General features: G+C 42.8%; 1 protein-coding gene across 1 annotated transcript in view; it reads left to right on the top strand.

The window, feature by feature from the left end:
• DENND6A (DENN domain containing 6A) overlaps window positions 1-21,743 on the top strand; it is a 50,461-nt gene that overhangs the window by 13,090 nt on the left and 15,628 nt on the right. The window contains exons 4-10 of the mRNA XM_049777723.1: window positions 8,459-8,571; window positions 11,685-11,765; window positions 14,400-14,505; window positions 16,676-16,755; window positions 18,250-18,312; window positions 20,182-20,237; window positions 21,404-21,526. Coding sequence (XP_049633680.1) covers window positions 8,459-8,571; window positions 11,685-11,765; window positions 14,400-14,505; window positions 16,676-16,755; window positions 18,250-18,312; window positions 20,182-20,237; window positions 21,404-21,526 — 622 coding nt within the window. The remainder of the gene's footprint in view (window positions 1-8,458; window positions 8,572-11,684; window positions 11,766-14,399; window positions 14,506-16,675; window positions 16,756-18,249; window positions 18,313-20,181; window positions 20,238-21,403; window positions 21,527-21,743) is intronic.

Raw genomic sequence — 21,743 nt, 5'->3', positions numbered from 1 at the left:
CCCTATCTTTCTTTTTTGTGATTATTTCTAATATTGTTAAGTTAAGCTTCATCTGATATAGAAGATTTAACATTTTAATTTTTAAAAGCATTTTCTCTTAACATTTACATTTTTTTTTTTTTTTTTGTGGTTTTTGGGTCACACCCGGCAGTGCTCAGGGGTTACTCCTGGCTCCATGCTCAGAAATTGCTCCTGGCAGGCACGGGGGACCATATGGGACGCTGGGATTCGAACCGATGACCTCTTGCATGAAAGGCAAACGCCTTACCTCCATGCTATCTCTCCAGCCCCAACATTTACATTTTTAAATTTTTTTTTTTCTTTCCTGAGTTTCTTTTCCTAGAGTTATTTCTATACTTTTGAAACCAAGCATTTGTGAAGTAAGTAAAAGATAAGTGATATCTTCTTGACTTTAGATAAAAGAATATTGGGAGATCTCCTTAGGACTTGTAAACTGGAATTTTTGGTTTTTATTTTGTTATGTTTTGTTTTTTTGTCACACCCAGCTGTGCTCAGGGGTTCCTCCTGGCTCTAGGCTCAGAAATATCTCCTGGCCGTCTCAGGAGACCATATGGGTTGCCGGGATTTGAACCACCGACCTTCTGCATGCGAGGGAAATGCCCTACGTCCATGCTATCTTTCTGGCCCTAAACTGGAATTACTGAAAAATTTCTAGTTTTTATGTTTTACATAGTAATGCAATAACGTCAGAGACATCTTATGGGATCTGTCCTCACTTTAGTTAAATCTTCTTACAAAGTCTGAACATGTCCTGTTGGTGAGGGGCTGGACATCCAGGATTCAGGGTTAACTGAGCTATTTGGATTGCAGTATCAACTGACTTGGTGTGATCACTGCCCCAGTAGATTCTACTTGTCTTTTAGACCATACCTGGTTTTCTTGGTTTTCATGGCTCTTTTTCTTTCCCCCACCAGTGCTATGAAAGTTTTCAGTGCTAAGATGGTAAGAATGGATGGATTTTGGATAGCTCTTTTTTAAATTTTAGTTTTGTAATTTGTCTCATCATATGTCATTCAAAAAATTCCCCTTTCCTCTGTTGCTATATTCTTGCAGTTGCCAGATCAGATGGTCAGAGTTGGTGTGGTGGTCTTTGGGCTTGTCCATAATGTCGTGGTACTCGCACACATGGTTGTGTGCTTACTCAAGGATTGTGGTGATGCTAACAGATGTGGTCTCTAGGGCCTAAACTTATGGCCACTTTTTTTTTTTTTTTTTTTTGGTTTTTGGGCCACGCCCAGTGACACTCAGGGGTTACTCCTGGCTCTGCTCAGAAATCACTTCTGGCTTGGGGACCACATGGGATGCCTGGCATTGAACCCAGGTCTGTCCTGGATCAGCTTGCGTGCCAGGCAAATGTCCTACCGCTGCGCTATCACCCCAGCCCCATGCATATTCTTTATCTTTTTTTTTTTTTAAGTGAAATAGTATCATTTTCTTTCTAAAAGCTCACTTAGAAAAATGTGAAGGGGGCCTGGAGAGATAGCACAGTGGCGTTTGCCTTGCAAGCAGCCGATCCAGGACCAAAGGTGGTTGGTTCAAATCCCGGTGTCCCATATGGTCCCCCTGCCTGCCAGGAGCTATTTCTGAGCAGACAGCCAGGAGTCACCCCTGAGCAATGCCGGGTGTGGCCCAAAAACCAAAAAAAAAAAAAAAAAAAAGAAAAGAAAAATGTGAAGGGAGAAGAAGAAATACATGTTCTGCGTCAGGGGCAAAAAAAATTTTTTTTTTTTTTTTGGTCTTTCGGGCCACACCCGTTTGATGCTCAGGGGTTACTCCTGACTAAGCGCTCAGAAATCGCCTCTGGCTTGGGGGGACCATATGGGACACCGTGATATCGAACCATGGTCCTTCCTTGGCTAGTGCTTGCAAGGCAGACAACCTTACCTCTAGCGACACCTCGCCGGCCCCAGGGGCAAAATTCTTTACCTACTCCACTTCTGACCTTACTAATGTTGAGGCATGGTGACTTTTAAGTGAATTCTTTTTTTTTTTTTTTTTTTTTTTGGTTTTTTGGCCACACCCGGTAACGCTCAGGGGTTACTCCTGGCTTGGGGGACCATATGGGACACCGGGGGATCGAACCGCGGTCCTTCCAAGGCTAGCGCAGGCAAGGCAGGCACCTTACCTTTACCGCCACCGCCAGGCCCTTAAGTGAATTCTTACTTGATTTGTTAAATTTACATATAATTGATTTTTCCATTTGAATGATTTTTTATCTTTAGGAGTCTAACTTTATATTTTCTCTCTGATATCTATTTGTCAGGTTTTTTTTTCTTCTTTGTATTGCTTTCCATTAACAATATCTAGGAGTATAGGTGCTCTTAAGGTATAAGCTCACTTTTTTTTTGTTTGTTTGATTGTTTGTTTTGTTTTGGGGCTACATCCAGTGACATTCAGGGGTTACTCCTGGTTTTGTGCTCAGAAATTGCTCCTGGCTTGGGGACCATATGGGATGCCAGGGGATTGAACCACGGTTCGTCCTAGGTTAACATGTGCAAAGCAAGCGCCCTATCGCTTGGGCCACCGCTCTGGCCCCATGCTCACTATCTTTTTTTTTTTTTTTTTTTTGGTTTTTGGGTCATACCTGGCAGCGCTCAGTTTCCTCCTGGCTCTATGCTCAGAAATCGCTCCTGGCAGGCTCAGGGGACCAAATGGGATGCCGGGATTTGAACCATCGTCCTTCTGCATGCAAGGCAAACACTTTACCTCCATGCTATCTCTCCGGCCCCCCATGCTCACTATTTTTCAGTAGAGAAAAAATTTAGCACTAGTAGCGTTTCAGCAGTGAAGACAAAGAAAGATTAAGCTGTGTCTTGGGTTGATCTGATGTACAGAAATATTTGTCTCAACAGATTTCTCCATAAACTCCAAGGACATAATCATATATTAAATCCCTGCTTCTTGCAACACTCTTAGTGATGGTACCACGCTATAGTTTTAGGGCTTAAACCCAGAGCTGTCCCCTGAGCCACATTCTTGGTTGGGTTTGAAAGTTTTGATCATCCAGGGCTGGAAGCAGTAGTTCAGCAGAGAAGGCACTTGCCTTACATGTAGCCAACTTGGTTCAAGCCCTGGCACCGCTCCCATATGACAGACTCTCAAACAATTCTCCCTTTAATATGTAGACTATGCTTTTATAACGTGCCATTTAAATGAATTTAGATGAACAGGAGGAAATAAAAAGCAAAAGTACAAGTATATTGCAGCAACATCAAATTGTTCTACGAAGTTCTTATTTTTTCTTTTTTCTTTCTGTTATGTGAGTTTCTAAGTGCTTGTTTATTTGATTTTGGGGCGAATACGACAATGCTCAGGGCCTGCACGTGGGAGGGACTGCTCAAACGCCCAAGCCTGGCTCGGTGCACGGTTGCTTTGCATCAGGGTCTGGTTGCAGCCTCATGCTAGGCAAGGACCTTTATCTCTCTGGGCCTGACTGTTTATTCTGATGTGGGTCGGTGACACGACTGTGTGGGCTAGCATCAGTTTACGGACCCTGGGAACCTGGTCTGAAGCAGTCTCAGCTCAGACACACTGATTCTAGAAAAAATGGCTCCACAGAGCCTAAAGCCAGAGATGGCTCTACATTCTGAAGTCTAATCTTTTACCTTGTTTGTTTTTCTGGTTTTTTGGCCTCACCCGTTTGATGCTCAGGGGTTACTCCTGGCTAAGCGCTCAGAACTTGGGGGGACCATATGGGACGCCGAGGGATCGAACCACGGTCCTTCCTTGGCTAGTGCTTGCAAGGCAGACACCTTACCTCAAGCGCCACTTCACCGGTCCCATTTTACCTTGTTCTTATGAATTCTAATCCATTACATAATCTTTTGTGCTATTAAATAAACAATTAGGTTTTTTGTTGTTGTGTTTTGTTTTTGTATTGTTTTGGGGTCATACCTGACAGCGCTCAGGGTTACTCCTGGCTCTACACTCAAAAATCACTCCTGACAGGCTCGGGGACTCTATGGGATGCCGGGATTTGAACCACCGTCCTTCTGTATGCAAGGCAAATGCCCTACCGCTGTGCTATCTCTCCTGTGCTATCTCTCCGGACCCACAATCAGGTTTTTTTTATTTTTAATTTTTTTAATTTTTTTTTTTTTATTTTTGGGTCACACCCGGCAGCACTCAGGGGTTACTCCTGGCTCTACACTCAGAAATGCCCCTGGCAGGCTAGGGGGACCATATGGGATGCTGGGATTTGAACATCGTTCTTCTCCATGAAAGCCTTACCTCCATGCTATCTCTCCAGCCCCACAATCAGGTTTTTTTGTTTTTAGTTTTTAAATGTAAATCACATTTTTCTTGGTTTTTGGGCCACGCTTGAGTGGTGGTCAGTGCTTACTCCTGGCTCTGTGCTCAGGTATTACTCCTGACAGGGCTCAGGGTACGATATGGAGTGCCAGGGATCAAGCCTATGTTGACTACATGCAGGCAAGTGCTTTTTGCGCTCTATTATCTCAGGTCTTGGATTTGTTTTTTAATAACATTTCTTATTTATTTATTTATTTTTGGTCTTTTCTTTTCTTTTCTTTTTTTTTTTTTTTTTTTGAGCCACACCTGGCAGCCCTCAGGGGTTCCTTCTTTTTTTTTTTTTTTTTGGTTTTTGGGCCACACCCGTTTGACGCTCAGGGGTTACTCCTGGCTATGTGCTCAGAAATCGCCCCTGGCTTGGGGGGACCATATGGGACGCCGGGGGATCGAACCGCGGTCCTTCCTTGGCTAGCGCTTGCAAGGCAGACACCTTACCTCCAGCGCCACCTACCCGGCCCCTCAGGGGTTCCTTCTAGCTCTGCTCTCAGAAAGCTCTTCTGGCAGGCTTGGGGACCCTATGGGATGCAGGGGATCGAACTTGGGTCCGTCCCGGGTCGGCCATGTGTGAGGCAAACACCCGACCACTGTGCAAGCTCTCTGGTCCCTGAAGCTTGTAATTCAGTACCATTGCATGTTAGTTACGGTGTTTTACTGCTAAGAGTGGTATATTTACATATTAACTTTGATACCGCTTACGTTTGTTGACAAGAAAATTGAGTGTCTTAGCTAAATGGCTTTTAGAAGACTGCTAAGGTTTGGGGGCCAGAGAGATAACACAGCGGTAAGGCGTTTGCCTTAGACGCAGAAGGATGGTGGTTCAAATCCCAGCATCCCATATGGTCCCCTGAGCCTGCCAGGAGCCATTTCTGAGCCAGGAGTAACTCCTGAGCGCTGCCGGGTGTGAGCCCCCCCCCCAAAAAAAAAAAAAAAAAAGAAATAGAAGACTGCTATGGTTCAAAGCAAGGCCTACTAAAGTTAACTTAAGGTACTTTTCATTTGTTTATTTTTTGGCCATGTCTGCTAGTATTTTGGCGCATTGGCCCCACTCCTAATAATGCTCAAGGACCACAGGTCTTTGCCCATTCTTGCTCAGGGTTCCATGCAGGATGTGCTGGGAATCAAGCCAGACCTCGAGTATATGAGCCATATTCGCCACTTGAACCATATCCCTAAAATATTGTTTTCAATTAAAATAGTAATTGTGTGCTTACACTTATTGTCCTTTAAAAAGATTTTATTCTTTTATTTAATGTCTACGGGTGAAACTGATAAATATGTCATTATTCAAAAGTCATTTGAATTTTGTTACTATGTTAGTTTTTTTTTGTCCTTTTTGGGGGCGGGGTGGTTATTGGGACACATTTGGCCCGCTCTCTTGGCAGTGCCTAGGGGACTCGATATGTCTGTGAATGAACCCAGGTCAGCTGTGCCTGCCTTGCTGTATGACCTCTCCAGCCTCACATCGTACCTTTTGACTAAATTGAGAAATTCTTGGGTATTTTTGGCCTCTATGTGTCTAGTTTGCTATTGTTAAAAAACAGAAATGTGGGGCTGGAGAGATAGTACAGCGGTAGGACGTTTGCCGTACATGCAGTAAGAAGTGGTTTGAATCTGCCATCCCATTTGGTCCCCTGAGCCTGCCAGGGGCGATTTCTGAGGAAATTTCAGGATTTCAGGAGGAACCCCTGAGCGCTGCCGGGTATGACCTAAAAATCAGGAAAGAAAAAAAAAAACTCAAAAAACAAAAATGTGTGTTTCAAGGATATTTAGTATTTATATTTCGAATAATGTCTTCTTAACTCGCATATATTCCAGTTACACCAAAATGTTTTGAAGCAAAAACATGACAAGATTATCCTTTTCTCCATGTTTTGATAATTGGGATCACCCATATGTTTGCATTTTTATTTCTTGTATTCTGTTTTTCAATATGTCTAAAAACTAATTGGTTTTCATGAATACTCGTATTCTCACAGGGGTCCTCAAACTTTTTAAACAGGGGGTCAGTTCACTGTCCCTCAGACCATTGGAGGGTCTGCCTATAGTAAAAACAAACTTATGAACGAATTCTTATGCACACTGCATAGATCTTATTTTGCAATGAAGAAACAAAACAGATACAAATACAATATGTGGCCCGCGGGCCATAGTTTGAGGACCACTGGGAAGTTAACTTGCCAAAAGGCACAGGTAACCCAAGAGACGAAATGAGAAATAAAACGTTAATAAAATGTAAAATTTGGAGGCCGGAGAGATAGCATGGAGGTGGGGCGTTTGCCTTGCCTGCAGAAGAATGGTGGTTCGAATTCCAGCACCCCATATGGTCCCCCGAGCCTGCCAGGGCCGATTTCTGAGCGTAGAGCCAGGAGTAATCCCTGAGCGCTGCCGGGTCTGACTAAAAAACCAAAAAAAAAAAATAAAATGTAAAATTTGGGATCGAAGAGATAGCACAGCGGTAGGGCATTTGCCTTGCATGCAGCTGATCTCAGATGGATGGTGGTTCGAATCCTGGCATACCATATGGTCCCCTGAGCCTGCCTGGAGCAATTTCTGAGCACATAAACACTGAGTGCCTCTGGGTGTGACTCAAATTCCCTCCCCCCCCCCAATTATGGGGGAAAAAGAAGCTTCTCTAGGGGCTAGAGACCTAGTACAGCAGGTCAGGTTTGTTTTGCACACGACCTAAGCACTGCCATCAGTATTTCCTGAGTGCCGAGCTAGGAGTGAGTTCTGAGCACTGCCAGGTGTGGTCCACCCACCCGAGAAACTTCTCGTTGCGAAATAGAAAACACGTGCAAGTTAAATAAGTTTTTCCTGCAGCTGAGAAGTTTGCGCATGTCCCCTTCCAAATACTATTTCTGCCCCTGCTTAAATGTTATCTCTCTCTCTTAACTCTTAGTAATAATTTTGTTACTTTTTTTTTTTTTTTTTTTTTTTTTTTGGTTTTTGGGCCACACCCGGCGGTGCTCAGAGGTTACTCCTGGCTGTCTGCTCAGAAATAGCTCCTGGCAGGCACGGGGGACCATATGGGACACCGGGATTCGAACCAACCACCTTTGGTCCTGGGTCGGCTGCTTGCAAGGCAAACGCCGCTGTGCTATCTCTCGGGGCCCAATTTTGTTACTTTTTATTTTTACCTATTTCTTTACTTTGTTTTTACCTATTTGTAAAAAAAAAAAAAAAAAAAAAAGTCTAGAGGGGCTGAAAAGCTAGTACAATGAGCTGAATGCATGTTTTATATTTGACTTCTTTTGCTCATTATGTATGCTAAAAGTTAGTAATTCATGCAACGTTCCCCAAAATTTAATTATATGAAGAAAATGGAATGGGAAAAATAGTAAGGGACCTCTTATTTTTTTGTGGTTTTTGGGTCACACCAGGCAGTGCTCAGGGGAAACCCCTGGCTCCTGGCTCCATGCTCAGAAATTGCTCCTGGCAGGCACGGGGGACCACATGGAAGCCGGATTCGAACTGATGACCTTCCGCATGAAAGGCAAATGCCTTACCTCCATGCTATCTCTCTGGCCCCGTAAGGGACCTCTTTTAAGATGCATGTCTTCCCAGTGAATTTGCCTCTAGGCAGCAAAGGATGGTATTGAGCAAGTCAGCTCAAGTTCAAGAACATGATACAATGGGGCCAGAGAGGTGGCTGCACTACAAGAAAGACGTCTGCCTTTCAAGCGCTAGCCTAGGACAGACCTTGGTTCGATCCCCCAGTGTCCCATCTGGTCCTCCCAAGCCAGGGGTGATTTCTAAGCGTATAACCAGGAGTAACCCCTGAGTATCAAAAGAGTGTGGCCTAAAAAACCAAAAAAAAAAAAAAAGGGCCCGGAGAGATAGCACAGTGGCGTTTGCCTTGCAAGCAGCCGATCCAGGACCTAAGGTGGTTGGTTCGAATCCTGGTGTCCCATATGGTCCTCCGTGCCTGCCAGGAGCTATTTCTGAGCAGACAGCCAGGAGTAACCCCTGAGTACCACCGGGTGTGGCCCAAAAACCAAAAAAAAAAAAAAAATGATACAATGGAAATAATCGCTAAGACTCCTTCAGCTTTTAGCAGTTGGTTAAAAGCTGGATGATTATATGTTAGGCTATGCCATCTTTAATTTCTTTCTTTTCTTTTAATTAGGTTGTCTTGGCGATACCCAGTTTTGTTTTAGATTTCGACAGTCTTCTGGAAGGAGAGTGTCGCTGCATTGTCTTCTGGATCAATTTGACAAAGATTTACCAGTTTTCCTGAAGGTTGGAAAGTAGTAATGGAATGTCCGTGTGAGGAAATTTAGAAATCAGTTATTCAGGAACCAGAAATATAGCCCAGTGGCAGACAGAACACCTGCCTTGCATTTGTGAGGCCCTAGGTTTGGTCCTGGGAAGGATGGGTGGGATGGGGAGACCAGACTTGGCTATTCAGTCCTCTTTTAGAGCCGCAGGAGTATTTTGCCCTTTTAACTCGATTATACACTTTGATTGTCTTTTCTTTTTTTCTTTCTTCGTTTTTGGGTCACACCCGGCAGGGCAGCGTTCAGGGGTTACTCCCGGCTCTTCGCTCAGAAATTGCTCCTGGCAGACTCGGGGGACCATATGGGATGCAGGGATTTGAACCACTGACCTTCTGCATGCCAGGCAAATGCCTACCTCCATGCTATCTCTCCGGCCCCTACACTTTGATTTTCTAAGCGAGTGTGATTCATCAGAATTAAGCACATACATGAAAGAGACTTTATAAAAATTTTATTTTAAAATGTAAAGACGATGAATTATAGAAACTGATTAGTATGTTTCATTTATTGATAACTTCAGTGGGGCATTTGGGTATGATTTAGGGCTGAAGATTCCTAGAAGTGGCAACCCCTTTCTGCTTCATAACATAAATTACAAGAAATTACAGTTATTTTTATTTAAAATTTTTGTCTTTATTTGGTTCACACTTATTTTTAAAAACATTTAATTTAGGGACTGGAGTGCTAGGACAGTGGGTAGGGGCTCTTGCCTTGCATGCATTGGACCCAGGTTTGATCCCCGGCACCACATTTGTTTCCCTTGAGTCTGCCAAGAGTGATCCCTGAGCACAGAGCCGAATTCAACCTTAAGCACTACTGAGTATGGCCCCAAACAAACACACAATTTATTTAATGATTCCAAAATATTAGTTTATATTTGCACTGCACAATCCATCTCTAGTAGTATGAAGGAACGTTTTCATCTGGATGTCTTATTAGCACATCTAGTGTGAACCTGACATTGTTTACCTAAAAGCTGCATTTCTGGTTTATCTTTCTGGCTTCACTACTGATAGGAACGCTCTTTTTTTAATACATTTTTATTGTGACCAATGTGCATTACAAATCTTTCACAGAATTATTTATGGTACATAGTGCCAATGAATGAGGGGCATTCCCACCACCAGTGTTGTCCTCCCTGCACCCTGGATAGGAACGCTCTTTGAGCACTGATATTACCTCTAAAATGTCTCTTAGAGTCATCTGTTCTTTTCCAGGTATTTTTATTATCTCTGTTAATACATCGTTGTATTTTTTATAACTACTATTTATAAAACATTTTGGTTTTTTCTTTATTAATAAGCATATTTGTTTCATTAGTTCTCTTTACAATATTCTGAGATCCTATTGCAGATACAGTATTGAAGGGTAGGATCATCCCCACTCTTGATTTTCCGAAGTAGGTCTGTCAAAGTGTTTGAGCTAATGTGTGCACAAATAAATGGAATCTAAAATCATTACTTATTGTTAAATGAGTAAAATTTCAATAGTAGTACTGTTTCCTTTTATGCTATTTTCCTTTTCCTTTTCCAAATAAGACCTTTCGCTTTCTGGATTTTGACTTTACCTTCTTTGTCTCCATGTGTCATCTTGTATACATTTAGCCAAGTTGAATTGTTTTTCTCCCTGAGATAACTTGTGTGTTTCTGTCTTGAGGCTTTGGTCAGATTCTTTTTGTGGGGTGTGCAGAATCTTGAGGATGAAATTGAGACCTTATACAAGTGACATGTGTGCTCTACGACTGAGCTGTCCTTCCTAACCACCTGCTCATGCTTGGCCTCTAAATCTGGTGTACCACTGTCTTTGTTTAAATCCTACTCAGTCTTCTTTTTATTATTATTTTTATTTAATTTAATTGTTTTGGTTTTTGGGTCACACCCGGCGGTGCTCGGAGTTTACTCCTGGCTCTCTGCTCAGAAATGGCTCCTGGCAGACTTGGAGGACCCTCTGGAATGCCGGGATTCGAACCATCATCCTTCTGCATGCAAGGCAAACGCAGTCCTACCACTGCACTATCTCTCTGGCCCATCCTACTCAGTCTTCAATATATGATTTTAAAACAACCATTTCTGCAAGATCTTTGTTGATCTCTATAGACCCAGGTGTAAATCTTCCTCTAATCCATTTTGTAACCTGCTTTCTTTTTGATCTCTGTCCTCCTCTGACAAAATAGTCATTTTTGTACTTTTCTTTACCTCTTAGACTCTGGTCTCTCAAAGAAACTAAGTCTTGCACATCTTTTTACCTTCTCTAGCACAATGCCTTATTCAAAGTAGAAAAGTGTGGGCCCGGAGAGATAGCACAGCAGTGTTTGCCTTGCAAGCAGCCGATCCAGGACCAAAGGTGGTTGGTTCGAATCCCTGTGTCCCGTATGGTCCCCTGTGCCTGCCAGGAGCTATTTCTGAGCAGACAGCCAGGAGTCACCCCTGAGCAATGCCGGGTGTGGCCCAAAAACCAAAAAATAAGAAAAGAAAAGTATTTATTAAAAGTGAAAGAAAGAGCCTAATCCATTCCATTTTCAACATTTGCTCAGATTATTCAGGAATAATGATTATTATGGGGAAATACTAATATATAGATTAAGAATGGCATTTAGGGTTTTAAGATTTTATTTGAAATTATACATTAGATCACCTCATTCTGTTAAAACAGATATCTAAGTCTATAAACTCCCAAGTTGTTGTCAGATTAAAAAGAAATTAAATATAGTGGGTACAGTATTTACCTTGCATACAGCCAACTCAGGTTTGCTCTTTAGCATCCCATAAAGTCCCCTTCTTCCCCAGAGTGATCTGAGCTCAGAGCCCCACTATGTGAATGGCCCACCAGAGGACAGAGGTTAAGTAAGTCATGAGGAAAAAATATGACTCAAATATTTCAGTTACAGTTATTTTGTCTTAGGCATGTCAGCATGTTTTTTCTGGTATTTATTATCATTATCATTGTTTTATTGGCAGAAAAGTTTAAGTAGTTCCTTAGTGTATACTTTATAGCTCACTTTGGGTTTATAAAAACTTGATGTTAATATTAAAGGATGGCAATAAGTGCTTATTTTTTAATTGTTTACTTTTATAGAAAGATCCTGCTTATTTTTATGGATATGTGTATTTCCGTCAAGTTCGAGATAAAACTCTAAAAAGAGGCTATTTTCAGAAGGTAATTTTATCTATACTCATAGGAAAAATTCTTTGTATAATGTCATTTGAAAAATATACTGTTCAAAAAAGAAAAAAAAGAAAAAGATACTGTTTAAATAAAGTCTTGGATATTTATCATCAAACATACTGGAATTATAAGACTCTGAGCCTTGGGGCTGGAGAGATAGCATGGAGGTAAAGCGTTTGCCTTGCATGCAGAAGGATGGTGGTTTGAATCCCGGCATCCCATAGGGTCCCCCGAGCCTGCCAGGAGTGATTTCTGAGCATAGAGCCAGGAGGAACCCCTGAGCGCTGCCGGGTGTGACTCAAAAACCAAAAAAAAAAAAAAAAAAGAATCTGAGCCTTGATTTTAAACCACTATTGATTTTTGTTTTTCTACTGTCTCTGCCCTAGATTCCTAATAATTTACAATTATTGTATGAACTAGAAGAATTGGTTTGGAGAGATGGGACAAGGCTTTTACCTTTATGGTATCTGGTATTTTGTCAATTCCTGGATCCCTGGCACCATTTATGGTCTCCTGAGCATAGAACCAAGGCAAACTCCTAAGTACTGCTGAACATGCGGTCTCCAAATCAAAAAGCCAAAATAATCCACTTAGATTTTATATTTTAAAACAAAGGAAAGGATAGAGGTTTTTTTTGTTTGTTTGTTTTCTTGTTTTTGTTTTTGGGTCACACCCAAAAACTCGGATTACTCCTGGATGCCAGATTTGAACCACTGTCCTTCTACATTCAAGTCAAATGCCCTACCTCCATGCTATCTCTTTGGCCCAGCATAGAGTTTTTCAGTTGGTATAACAAATAAATGTTCTGTAACTTTTTTTGTTTGTTTGTTTTTGGGCTACACCCGGTGGTGCTTAGGAGTTACTCCTGGCTATCTGTTCAGGAATAGCTCCTGGCAGGCACAGGGGACCATATGGGACGTCGAGATTTGAACCAACCACCTTTGGTCATGGGACGGCTGCTTGCAAGGCATATGCCACTGTGCTATCTCTCCGGCCCCTCTGTAACTTTTTTTTTTTTTTTTTTGGTTTTTGGGTCACACCCGTTTGACGCTCAGGGGTTACTCCTGGCTATGTGCTCAGAAATCGCTCCTGGCTTGGGGGGACCATATGGGACGCCTGGGGATCGAACCGCGGTCCGTTCCTTGGCTAACGCTTGTAAGGCAGACACTTTACCTCTAGCGCCACCTTCCCGGCCCCTCTGTAACTTTTTTTTAAGGAGCTGGCTAGTATACTTTATCAACATCTTAGTCATAACTGTTTCTACTATAAATATATATACATATATATCTATATCTATATAATATTTTTCTTGAGAAAAAACTTAAAGAGTTGTTGGAGACAGAAATATGACTTAGCAATAGAACTCATGCTTATCATATGTGAAACCCTAGATTTGGTTCCTGGCTTTGTTTAAAATAAAATACTGGTTTCAGATTAATCCCAACTGTCAGACACTCATCCATTTTTGGAGGGGGGGGCGAAGTGTATGGCTACCGAATCATGCTACCTGCATTTTTTGGCTTACAAGATTAGCAGATCGATGCAGGGGCCTGAGGACGTGAGGATGTGATACTGCTCAGTTCCTGTCATATCAACAAATACTCTGGCCACCCCAGTATTGCAGCTAGGAATGTGGGCGAACCATGTGGTGTCAGGAATCTTATCTCTGGTTTACATCTTCACTGCTGTACTATTTTGTGGCCTCCAGGGCAACATCTTCACTTCTTGTAGGCAGAATGTGCCCTGACTACCAAGTGAAAGAAGATGGGAAATAGGGGCCGGGCGGTGGTGCTAAAGGTAAGGTGCCTGCCTTACCTGCGCTAGCCTAGGACGGACCGCGGTTCGATCCCCCGGCGTCCCATATGGTCCCCCAAGCCAGGAGCGACTTCTGAGCGCATACCCAGAAGTAACCCCTGAGCGTCACCGGGTGCGGCCCAAAAACCAAAAAAAAGAAGATGGGAAATAATTTTCAAGAAAAAAAATAACTAAAAAATTAACCATCTCGGGCCCGGAGAGATAGCACAGCGGCGTTTGCCTTGCAAACGGCCGATCCAGGACCAAAGGTGATTGGTTCGAATCCTGGTGTCCCATATGGTCCCCCGTGCCTGCCAGGAGCTATTTCTGAGCAGACAGCCAGGAGTAACCCCTGAGCAATGCCGGGTGTGACCCAAAAACCAAAAAAAAAAAAAAAAAAAAAAAATTAACCATCTCTCTAAAATGATCAGACAATAAAGTCACAGTTTTTAAGTTTGCAACTATGTAGGTGAACCCTAAATTGTAATAGTCATGGGTGTTAGTTTGAAAAAGACATCACAATTAAGGGTTCATCTGGCTAATTCCTAAGATTGTTTTGCTAACAACAATAGTGCTAGGTTTTGGAAATTGCCCATATTAGTCTGTTTATAGGAAATTCTTTTTCCAGAGAGGAGGAAAATCTACAAATATGCTCTTATATGTGATATTATGAAACTTCTTACAGGGGTAACTATGTTTTCACTGTATACTGTAAAAGTTTTGTTTAAATTTAGAAATCCATCCTTTTGACTTCATTTGATTATTTGTAATTGATTATTTAAGAAACGATAAACTAGGGCATTAAAACAAACTTGTTCTTTTTTCTTTTAGTCCTTGGTTTTGATCAGCAAACTGCCGTATGTTCATTTTTTCCACACTGTGCTGAAACAGATAGCCCCAGAATATTTTGAAAAGAGTGAACCTTACTTGGAAGCAGGTAAGGTTAAGAAAGTTGTGTGTTAGTTACTTTTATCAGGGAATTTTTTTTATTAATTTATTTAAAGAAAATGCATACATAGTTGGCATAACTGATCATAATGCATATGTTTTAGGAAGACCAAAAGCAACTGATTTTTAAAAATATAGAAAATTGAAAGAAGGGCCCGGAGAGATAGCACAGCGGCGTTTGCCTTGCAAGCAGCCGATCCAGGACCAAAGGTGGTTGGTTCGAATCCCATATGGTCCTCCGTGCCTGCCAGGAGCTATTTCTGAGCAGAAAGCCAGGAGTAACCCCTGAGCACCGCCAGTGTGGCCCAAAAACCAAAAAAAAAAAAAAAAAAAAAAAAGAAAATTGAAAGAAAAACTAAAGAGATGGAAGAGAAAGGAAAGAAGAAAAAGTTCAGTAGCAAGTATATATTTAAAAATGATTGACTCACTGATGAACTCATTAAAGCAATAGCAGAAAGTTTAGTAAGCTCTTCTTTTTTTTTTTTTAAAGGATAAAAGTTAAAAAAAATACAGTAATAATGGTGTGAGAGTTGCAATTGTTTGCATAGACTCAGCAAAATATGGGGGAAATGGAAAGGAAAAGCTTTGGCCTAAAAACAAGGAGACCTTATTTCTGAAGTTTTCTGGCATAAGACTTAACTATGGGCTCCAGGCATAGGTTCTGGGCTCTAGATTGTCCAACCCTGAGACATTCTCTGTGGTCCCAGTGAAATTTTTTCCCACATTATCTGTTGTTAGGGTCAGGTTTCTGTAGTTAAAGAACCTACCAGGGACTTTTAAAATAATGTATTGGAGGGGCCAGAGTGGATGGACCTCGGTTCTATTCCCGGTGTCCCATATTGTTCCCGAAGGCAGGAGTAGCCCCTGAGTGTCACCGGGTATGACCCAAAAATAAACAAACGGGCCAGGAAGGTGGCACTAGAGGTAAGGTGTCTGCTTTGCAAGCGCTAGCTTAAGACGGACAGTAGTTTGATCCCCTGGCGGCATCCCATATGGTTCCCCAAGCCAGGGGCGATTTCTGAGCACATAGCTAGGAGTAACCCCTGAGCGTCAAGTGGGTGTGGCCCAAAAACAAAACAAACAAACAAACAAAACCCCAAAAAAGTACTGGAAACCAGTGATAAAAATGGAGTTGAGGGACTAAGGATGTTGCTTAAAGGTAGAACATATGCCTTGCATATGTAGGCCTGGGTTTGACTTCAGGAACTATACATATTCGCACACATGAGAAACAGAAACTGACTTTTATATAAAGGAATTTTAAGGATTTGGGCTATTAAATAGCTTGAAGGATTGGAACACATATCTAGGGTATGCATGTTGACTTTTCAACCCTAGTTGTCCTCTGTACCCCTGAGGAATGGGGTGGGGGGAGGAGGGAGGAAAAGGGAAGGTAGAGAGGAAGGGAAAGTTATCAGTAAAGTGGGAAGATCTCTGGAGTTTGTTATTTATTTTGTTCATTTGTGTGTGGGGTGGGGGGAGTCACACCCATGGTCTGCAGGAATTATTCCTGGTTCTGCACTCAGGATTCACTCCTGTTGGTGCTTGGGAGACTGTATGGATGCTGGGGACTGAACCCAGGTCAGAATCACGCAAAGCAAGTATTAGCTCTCTGGCCCACCCACTTTTACTTTTTTCTTTCATTCTTTTTGTTTGTTTGTTTGTTTTTTTGTTTTTGGGTCACTCCGGCATTGCTCAGGGGTTACTCCTGGCTGTCTGCTCAGAAATAGCTCCTGGCAGGCACGGGGGACCATATGGGATGCCGGGATTCGAACCAACCACCTTTGGTCCTGGATCGGCTGCTTGCAAGGCAAACGCCGCTGTGCTATCTCTCCGGGCCCTTTCTTTCATTCTTAATAATTTTTCATGCTCTATAGAAATAGAAGAGTTTTGGGGCTGGATCGATAGCACAGCAGGTAGGGCATTTGCCTTGCACACAGTCAACCAGGTTTGATCCCTGGCATCCCAAATGGTCTCCTGACCCTGCCAGTGGTAATTTCTGAATGCAGAGCTAGGAAGGCATAACTGATAAATGTCACCAGGTGTGGCCCAAAAATGGGAAGAAAAAAAAAGAATAGAAGAGTTCTAATTTCTGATGTCCTTTTTTTCATATGTTAACAGTTCCATTAATACTAAGGAAATATTTCTTTATATTACAGCTTGTAATGATATTGATCGATGGCCAGCCCCAGTACCAGGGAAAACATTATACCTGCCGATTATGGGAATAGTAATGAAGGTAAGAGCTTATACTTTGTTCATAATAGTAACTATCAGTTCTGTCATTGCTTTCACCTCATTGGTAGATATGAGGAGTCATAAATCTTTTTTTTTCTTTTTTTTTTCTTTTATTGAAATACCTTGATTACATACATGATTGTGTTTGGGTTTCAGTCATGTAAAGAACACCCCCCATCACCAGTGCAACATTCCCATCACCAATGTCCCAAGTCTCCCTCCTCCCCACCCGACCCCCGCCTGTACTCTAGATAGGCTTTCCATTTCCCTCATACATTCTCATTATTAGGACAGTTCAAAATGTAGTTATTTCTCTCACTAAACTCATCACTCTTTGTGGTGAGCTTCCTGAGGTGAGCTGGAACTTCCAGCTCTTTTCTCTTTTGTGTCTGAAAATTATTATTGCAAGAGTGTCTTTCATTTTTCTTAAAATGCATAGATGAGTGAATAAAGAAATCTTAATTATCCTGCTGCACAGAGCCACTGTGCACCCAACTCTGGGGCCCGGAGTCCCTCTTCTTTGAATGAGGCTGTCATGTGATGCAGTGAATAGCAATGCTGTCTCCTCCAGTTCTGCAGCTCATGGCTCTCTCAAAATGTGTGCTAGGCAGAAATAAAACACTTTTTGGACTGAGCCTACGTTAGTATCAATTAAATTGGAAATTTCTTTTTTTTTTTTTTTTTGGTTTTTGGTTTTTGGGTCCCACCCAGCAGCACTCGGGGGTTACACCTGGCTCTGCGCTTAGAAATCGCTCCTGGCAGGCTCGGGGGACCATATAGGATGTCAGGATTCGAACCCCTGACCTTCTGCATGCAAGGCAAATGCTTTCCCTTCATGCTATCTCTCAGGGCTCAGAAAATTCTTCGTATTTTTTTTTTTTTATACTTACTGTGCTTCTTCTGAGGATATTTGTTTTGGGTTATTCTTTAATTTTTTTGCCACACCCAGCAGTACTTGGGGGCTGTTTCTGGCTCTTCGCTCTGGAGTTGCTCCCAGTGGTGCTCAGGGAACCTGTGGTGCTGGTATCGAACCTGGGCTCTCTCATACGATCAGTGTGCACACTCAGCCCATGAAGCTGCCTCTTTGGGTCTTTTCTTTCATGCTATCTCTCCGGCCCCTGATTTTTCTCTTTAGTCTCTTTTGTAAATAACTTTTTTTTTTTTTTTTTGCCAGTTTTCTCTAGGAAGTCATTAGAAGCAATACTACTAACTCAAGCTTAGAATTCTTGTGGTTAAAATAGTAGACAGGAAGCAGCTTGAGGCTGATTGTTCTTTCTCCATCCAGCAAGCACATTTGCTTCTCAGTAGACGTGATTTCAGCGTGTCTGGGAAGATGGACAACTTGGCTATTTTCCTTCTGCCATGACTAAAAAGAAATGCTCTATTTCTTTAATCTGATGTGATTATGATCCCTCATTGTAGTGAGACTTACAAGTTATACAAATGGGTATTATGGATTTGTTGCCAGCTCATTTCTCTTTCCTTTCTCTTCAAGGTGCGGATTCCCACCTGTAATGACAAGCACGGGACAACTCAAATCGTGCAGTTAACTCAGCAGGTAGTGTGGCAGTCAGTAGGGGAATTCAGTACATGGAGCTGCTTTCTCTCTTTGCGGAAGCGGAGGTGCCTCCCTCCCAGTGATACTTGGCCAACCAGGCCAGTACTTCAGGACTCAGTGCTGCTCAGGGCCTCTGGTGCTGGGACAACCAGGACCATCCCAGTGGTGCTGAGGTCCTTTAGGGCTGTGTATTGAATAAAAATAAGCATAATTTTTTTGTTCGTTTTTGGGCCATTGCTGGTGGTGCTGTGGGGTTGCTCTTAGCTCTGAACTCAGGAATTACTCCTGGCAGTGCTTTTGGGACCATATGTTATGCCTGGGATCAAACCTAGTTCAGCCATATGCAAGGCAAACACCTTACCTGCTATGCTATTGCTCCAGCCTCCAAAATGAACATTATTTAAAAGTGTAGTTTCACTTGTTAAGAGATAGCAAGATTGGTAAACCTGGTGGTAAGGGGAGATTGCTGTGGCCAGCCTTGCTTTGGCTGCCCCTGGAGAAAAAAACTTACGGTTTTTTGTTTGTTTCGTTTTGTTTTGTTTTGTTTTGTTTTGTTCTTGGGTCACACCCGGCAGCGCTCAGGGGCTACTCCTGTCTCTACGCTCAGAAATCGCTCCTGGCAGGCTCGGGGGATCATGTGGGATGCCAGAATTCCGAACCACCATCCTTCTGCATGCAAGGCAAATGCCCTACTTCCATACTATCTCTCCAGCGCCCAAAACTTATTTTTTTAATTTAATTTTGGGCCACACTCGGTAGCTCTCCAGTTACTTCTGGCTCTACACTCATAAATTACTCCTGGCTGCCAGGGGCTCTAATTTGGGTCCGCGGTGTGCAAGACAAACTCCCTGTTCAGTGTACTATCTATTGCTCAGCCCTAGGAAAGGAAAATGCTTTTTTTTTTTTTTTTTTTTTTTTTTTTGGTTTTTGGGCCACACCCAGTAACGCTCAGGGGTTACTCCTGGCTATATGCTCAGAAGTTGCTCCTGGCTTGGGGGACCATATGGGACACTCATAAATTACTCCTGGCTGCCAGGGGCTCTAATTTGGGTCCGCGGTGTGCAAGACAAACTCCCTGTTCAGTGTACTATCTATTGCTCAGCCCTAGGAAAGAAAAATGCTTTTTTTTTTTTTTTTTTTTTTGGTTTTTGGGCCACACCCAGTAACGCTCAGGGGTTACTCCTGGCTATATGCTCAGAAGTTGCTCCTGGCTTGGGGGACCATATGGGACACCGGGGGATCGAACCGCGGTCCGTCCAAGGTTAGCGCAGGCAAGGCAGGCACCTTACCTTTAGCGCCACCGCCCGGCCCCAGGAAAATACTTTTAAAAGATGGAGTAAAACTAGAGTGGTAGGTCGACAGACCGGACGTGCTCTTCGTGCAGGGGCCTGGGTTCAGCTTGCAGCAACACAAGGTCCACTGAGCACCTGGTCCTCACAGGGAGCATCGCTGAGCACAGATACCTAGGAGTTGCTCCCAAGTATTGGCTCTTCCCCCCTCCCCCCCAAAAAAAGAGAAAGCAATGTAATTTGTTTGTTACGTAATAGTGCATTTTCATTTTAACTTGTTTTTGGTTCTTGGGCCACATCTGGCAGTGCTCCTGGCAGGCTCGGGGATCATACAGAATGCCAGGGATCAAAACTGGGTCCATCCTGGGTCAGCCGCTTGCAAGGCAAACGCCCTACTGCTGTGCTATTGCTCCAGCCCCATATTTCACCTTTTTAGTTTTGGGGGAAGTGGGACACTCCTGCAATGCTCAGAATCCTGCCTTGAGGGCTTTGAAGACCATACGGGGTGCCAGGATGGAACGTAGGTCAGCTGTGTGCAAGGTTATAGTATATTTTATTGGCATCTCTTTTTTTCTTTTAGACAGACAAGCAGATATCTGTTGTTTTGCCCACTGTTCATGAGGTGGATCTTTTCAGGTAAATAGTAAAAAAAGACTTTGCTGCTAGGTTTTTCTCTTTTGCTTTGTGTTACTTATTTCTTTCCACAAGGAATATTCTTACGTAAAACACAGGTAAATTTGAAAAGGGTGTTCATATTTTATACATTTTAAATTAATGATTTATTCCTTAGCTGCATATTATGAGTTTTGACAATTAGGGGAACTCGAATGTAGATTGGGGATTGCACGCTTATTTTTCATTCAGTGTAGTATCAGAATAGTATTATGGTGTAAGAAAATCAACTGCACTGAGATTGAAAATTGCATGATAGAAAACTTTGTGGTTTGGGGGCCACACCTGGATGTGCTCAGGGTTTACTCCTGGCTCTGTGCTCAGTCTCTTCTGTTAGTTTTAGTATTTTATTCATTATAGGATAAGTATTAATATATATTCTTTTTGTTTGTTTGTTTGTTTTGGGTCACACCCGGTGACGCTCAGGGGTTACTCCTGGCTCCGTACTCAGAAATTGCTCCTGGCAGCCCTGGGGGACCATATGGGATGCTGGGAATCGAACCAGGATCTGTCCTGGGTTGGCTACGTGCAAGGCAAACCTGCCTATGCTATAAATTCGTATAAAATTCAATTTTAACTACTGTACATGTCTTTAAAGATATGTCTTGACAGTTTTTTGGAGAGGGGGGGTTGGGCCACACCCAGTGGTGCTCAGGTCATTCCTGGCTCTGCATTCAGAAATCACTTCTGGCAGGCTTTCCTCACTGTACGGGATGCTGGGGATCGAACCTGGGTTGCCTGCATGCAAGGCAAACGCCCTGCCATTCTACTATCCCTCTGGCCCCATTCCCTTTTTTTTTTTTGGTTTTTGGGCCACACCCGGTAACGCTCGGGGGTTACTCCTGGCTATGTGCTCAGAAATCGCGCCTGGCTCGGGGGACCATATGGGATTCCGGGAATTGAGCCCAGGTCCGTTCTTGGCAGCCTCATGCAAGGCAAACACCCTACCACTGCGCTATCACTCCGGCCCCTAGTGAGACAATATGGTGCTATCAGACCCTGTGCATGCTTTAGACCAAGGGCCCTTGTAGACACCTCCATGACCCCAACATGTCACTATTATATTGTTTACAGAAATTTAGAAAACAGATGGGTAGCTAACAGAATTTCTACTGTGTAACCCCTTTCAGGTGTTTCTGCCCCGTTTTCCTTCATAGTCAGATGCTTTGGGAGCTGGTTCTGCTGGGGGAGCCCCTCGTGGTCATGGCGCCGTCCCCATCAGAGTCATCAGAGACTGTCCTAGCACTTGTTAAGTAAGTATATTCTGCTGCGTTGGTGATGGTGACAGCACTCTCCTGTCTGCGTGTTTGCACATTCATTGCATTGAACCAAATTGGAACCCTGTAAGAAGACAGTACCTGATGTAGCACCATTTTGTGAATGATAAACTTAATTCATGGTTTTTGCTAACCATAAGTATATTTTTAAAATATTTATTACTTTTTGTATAAGCACCATAGAATTCAAAAC

The sequence above is a fragment of the Suncus etruscus genome, chromosome 7 (genome assembly GCF_024139225.1).
Source record: "Suncus etruscus isolate mSunEtr1 chromosome 7, mSunEtr1.pri.cur, whole genome shotgun sequence".
NCBI classification, from domain to species: domain Eukaryota; kingdom Metazoa; phylum Chordata; class Mammalia; order Eulipotyphla; family Soricidae; genus Suncus; species Suncus etruscus.
The sequence above is the reverse complement of the archived record's forward strand: the minus strand, read 5'-3'. Positions and strand labels throughout refer to the sequence as shown.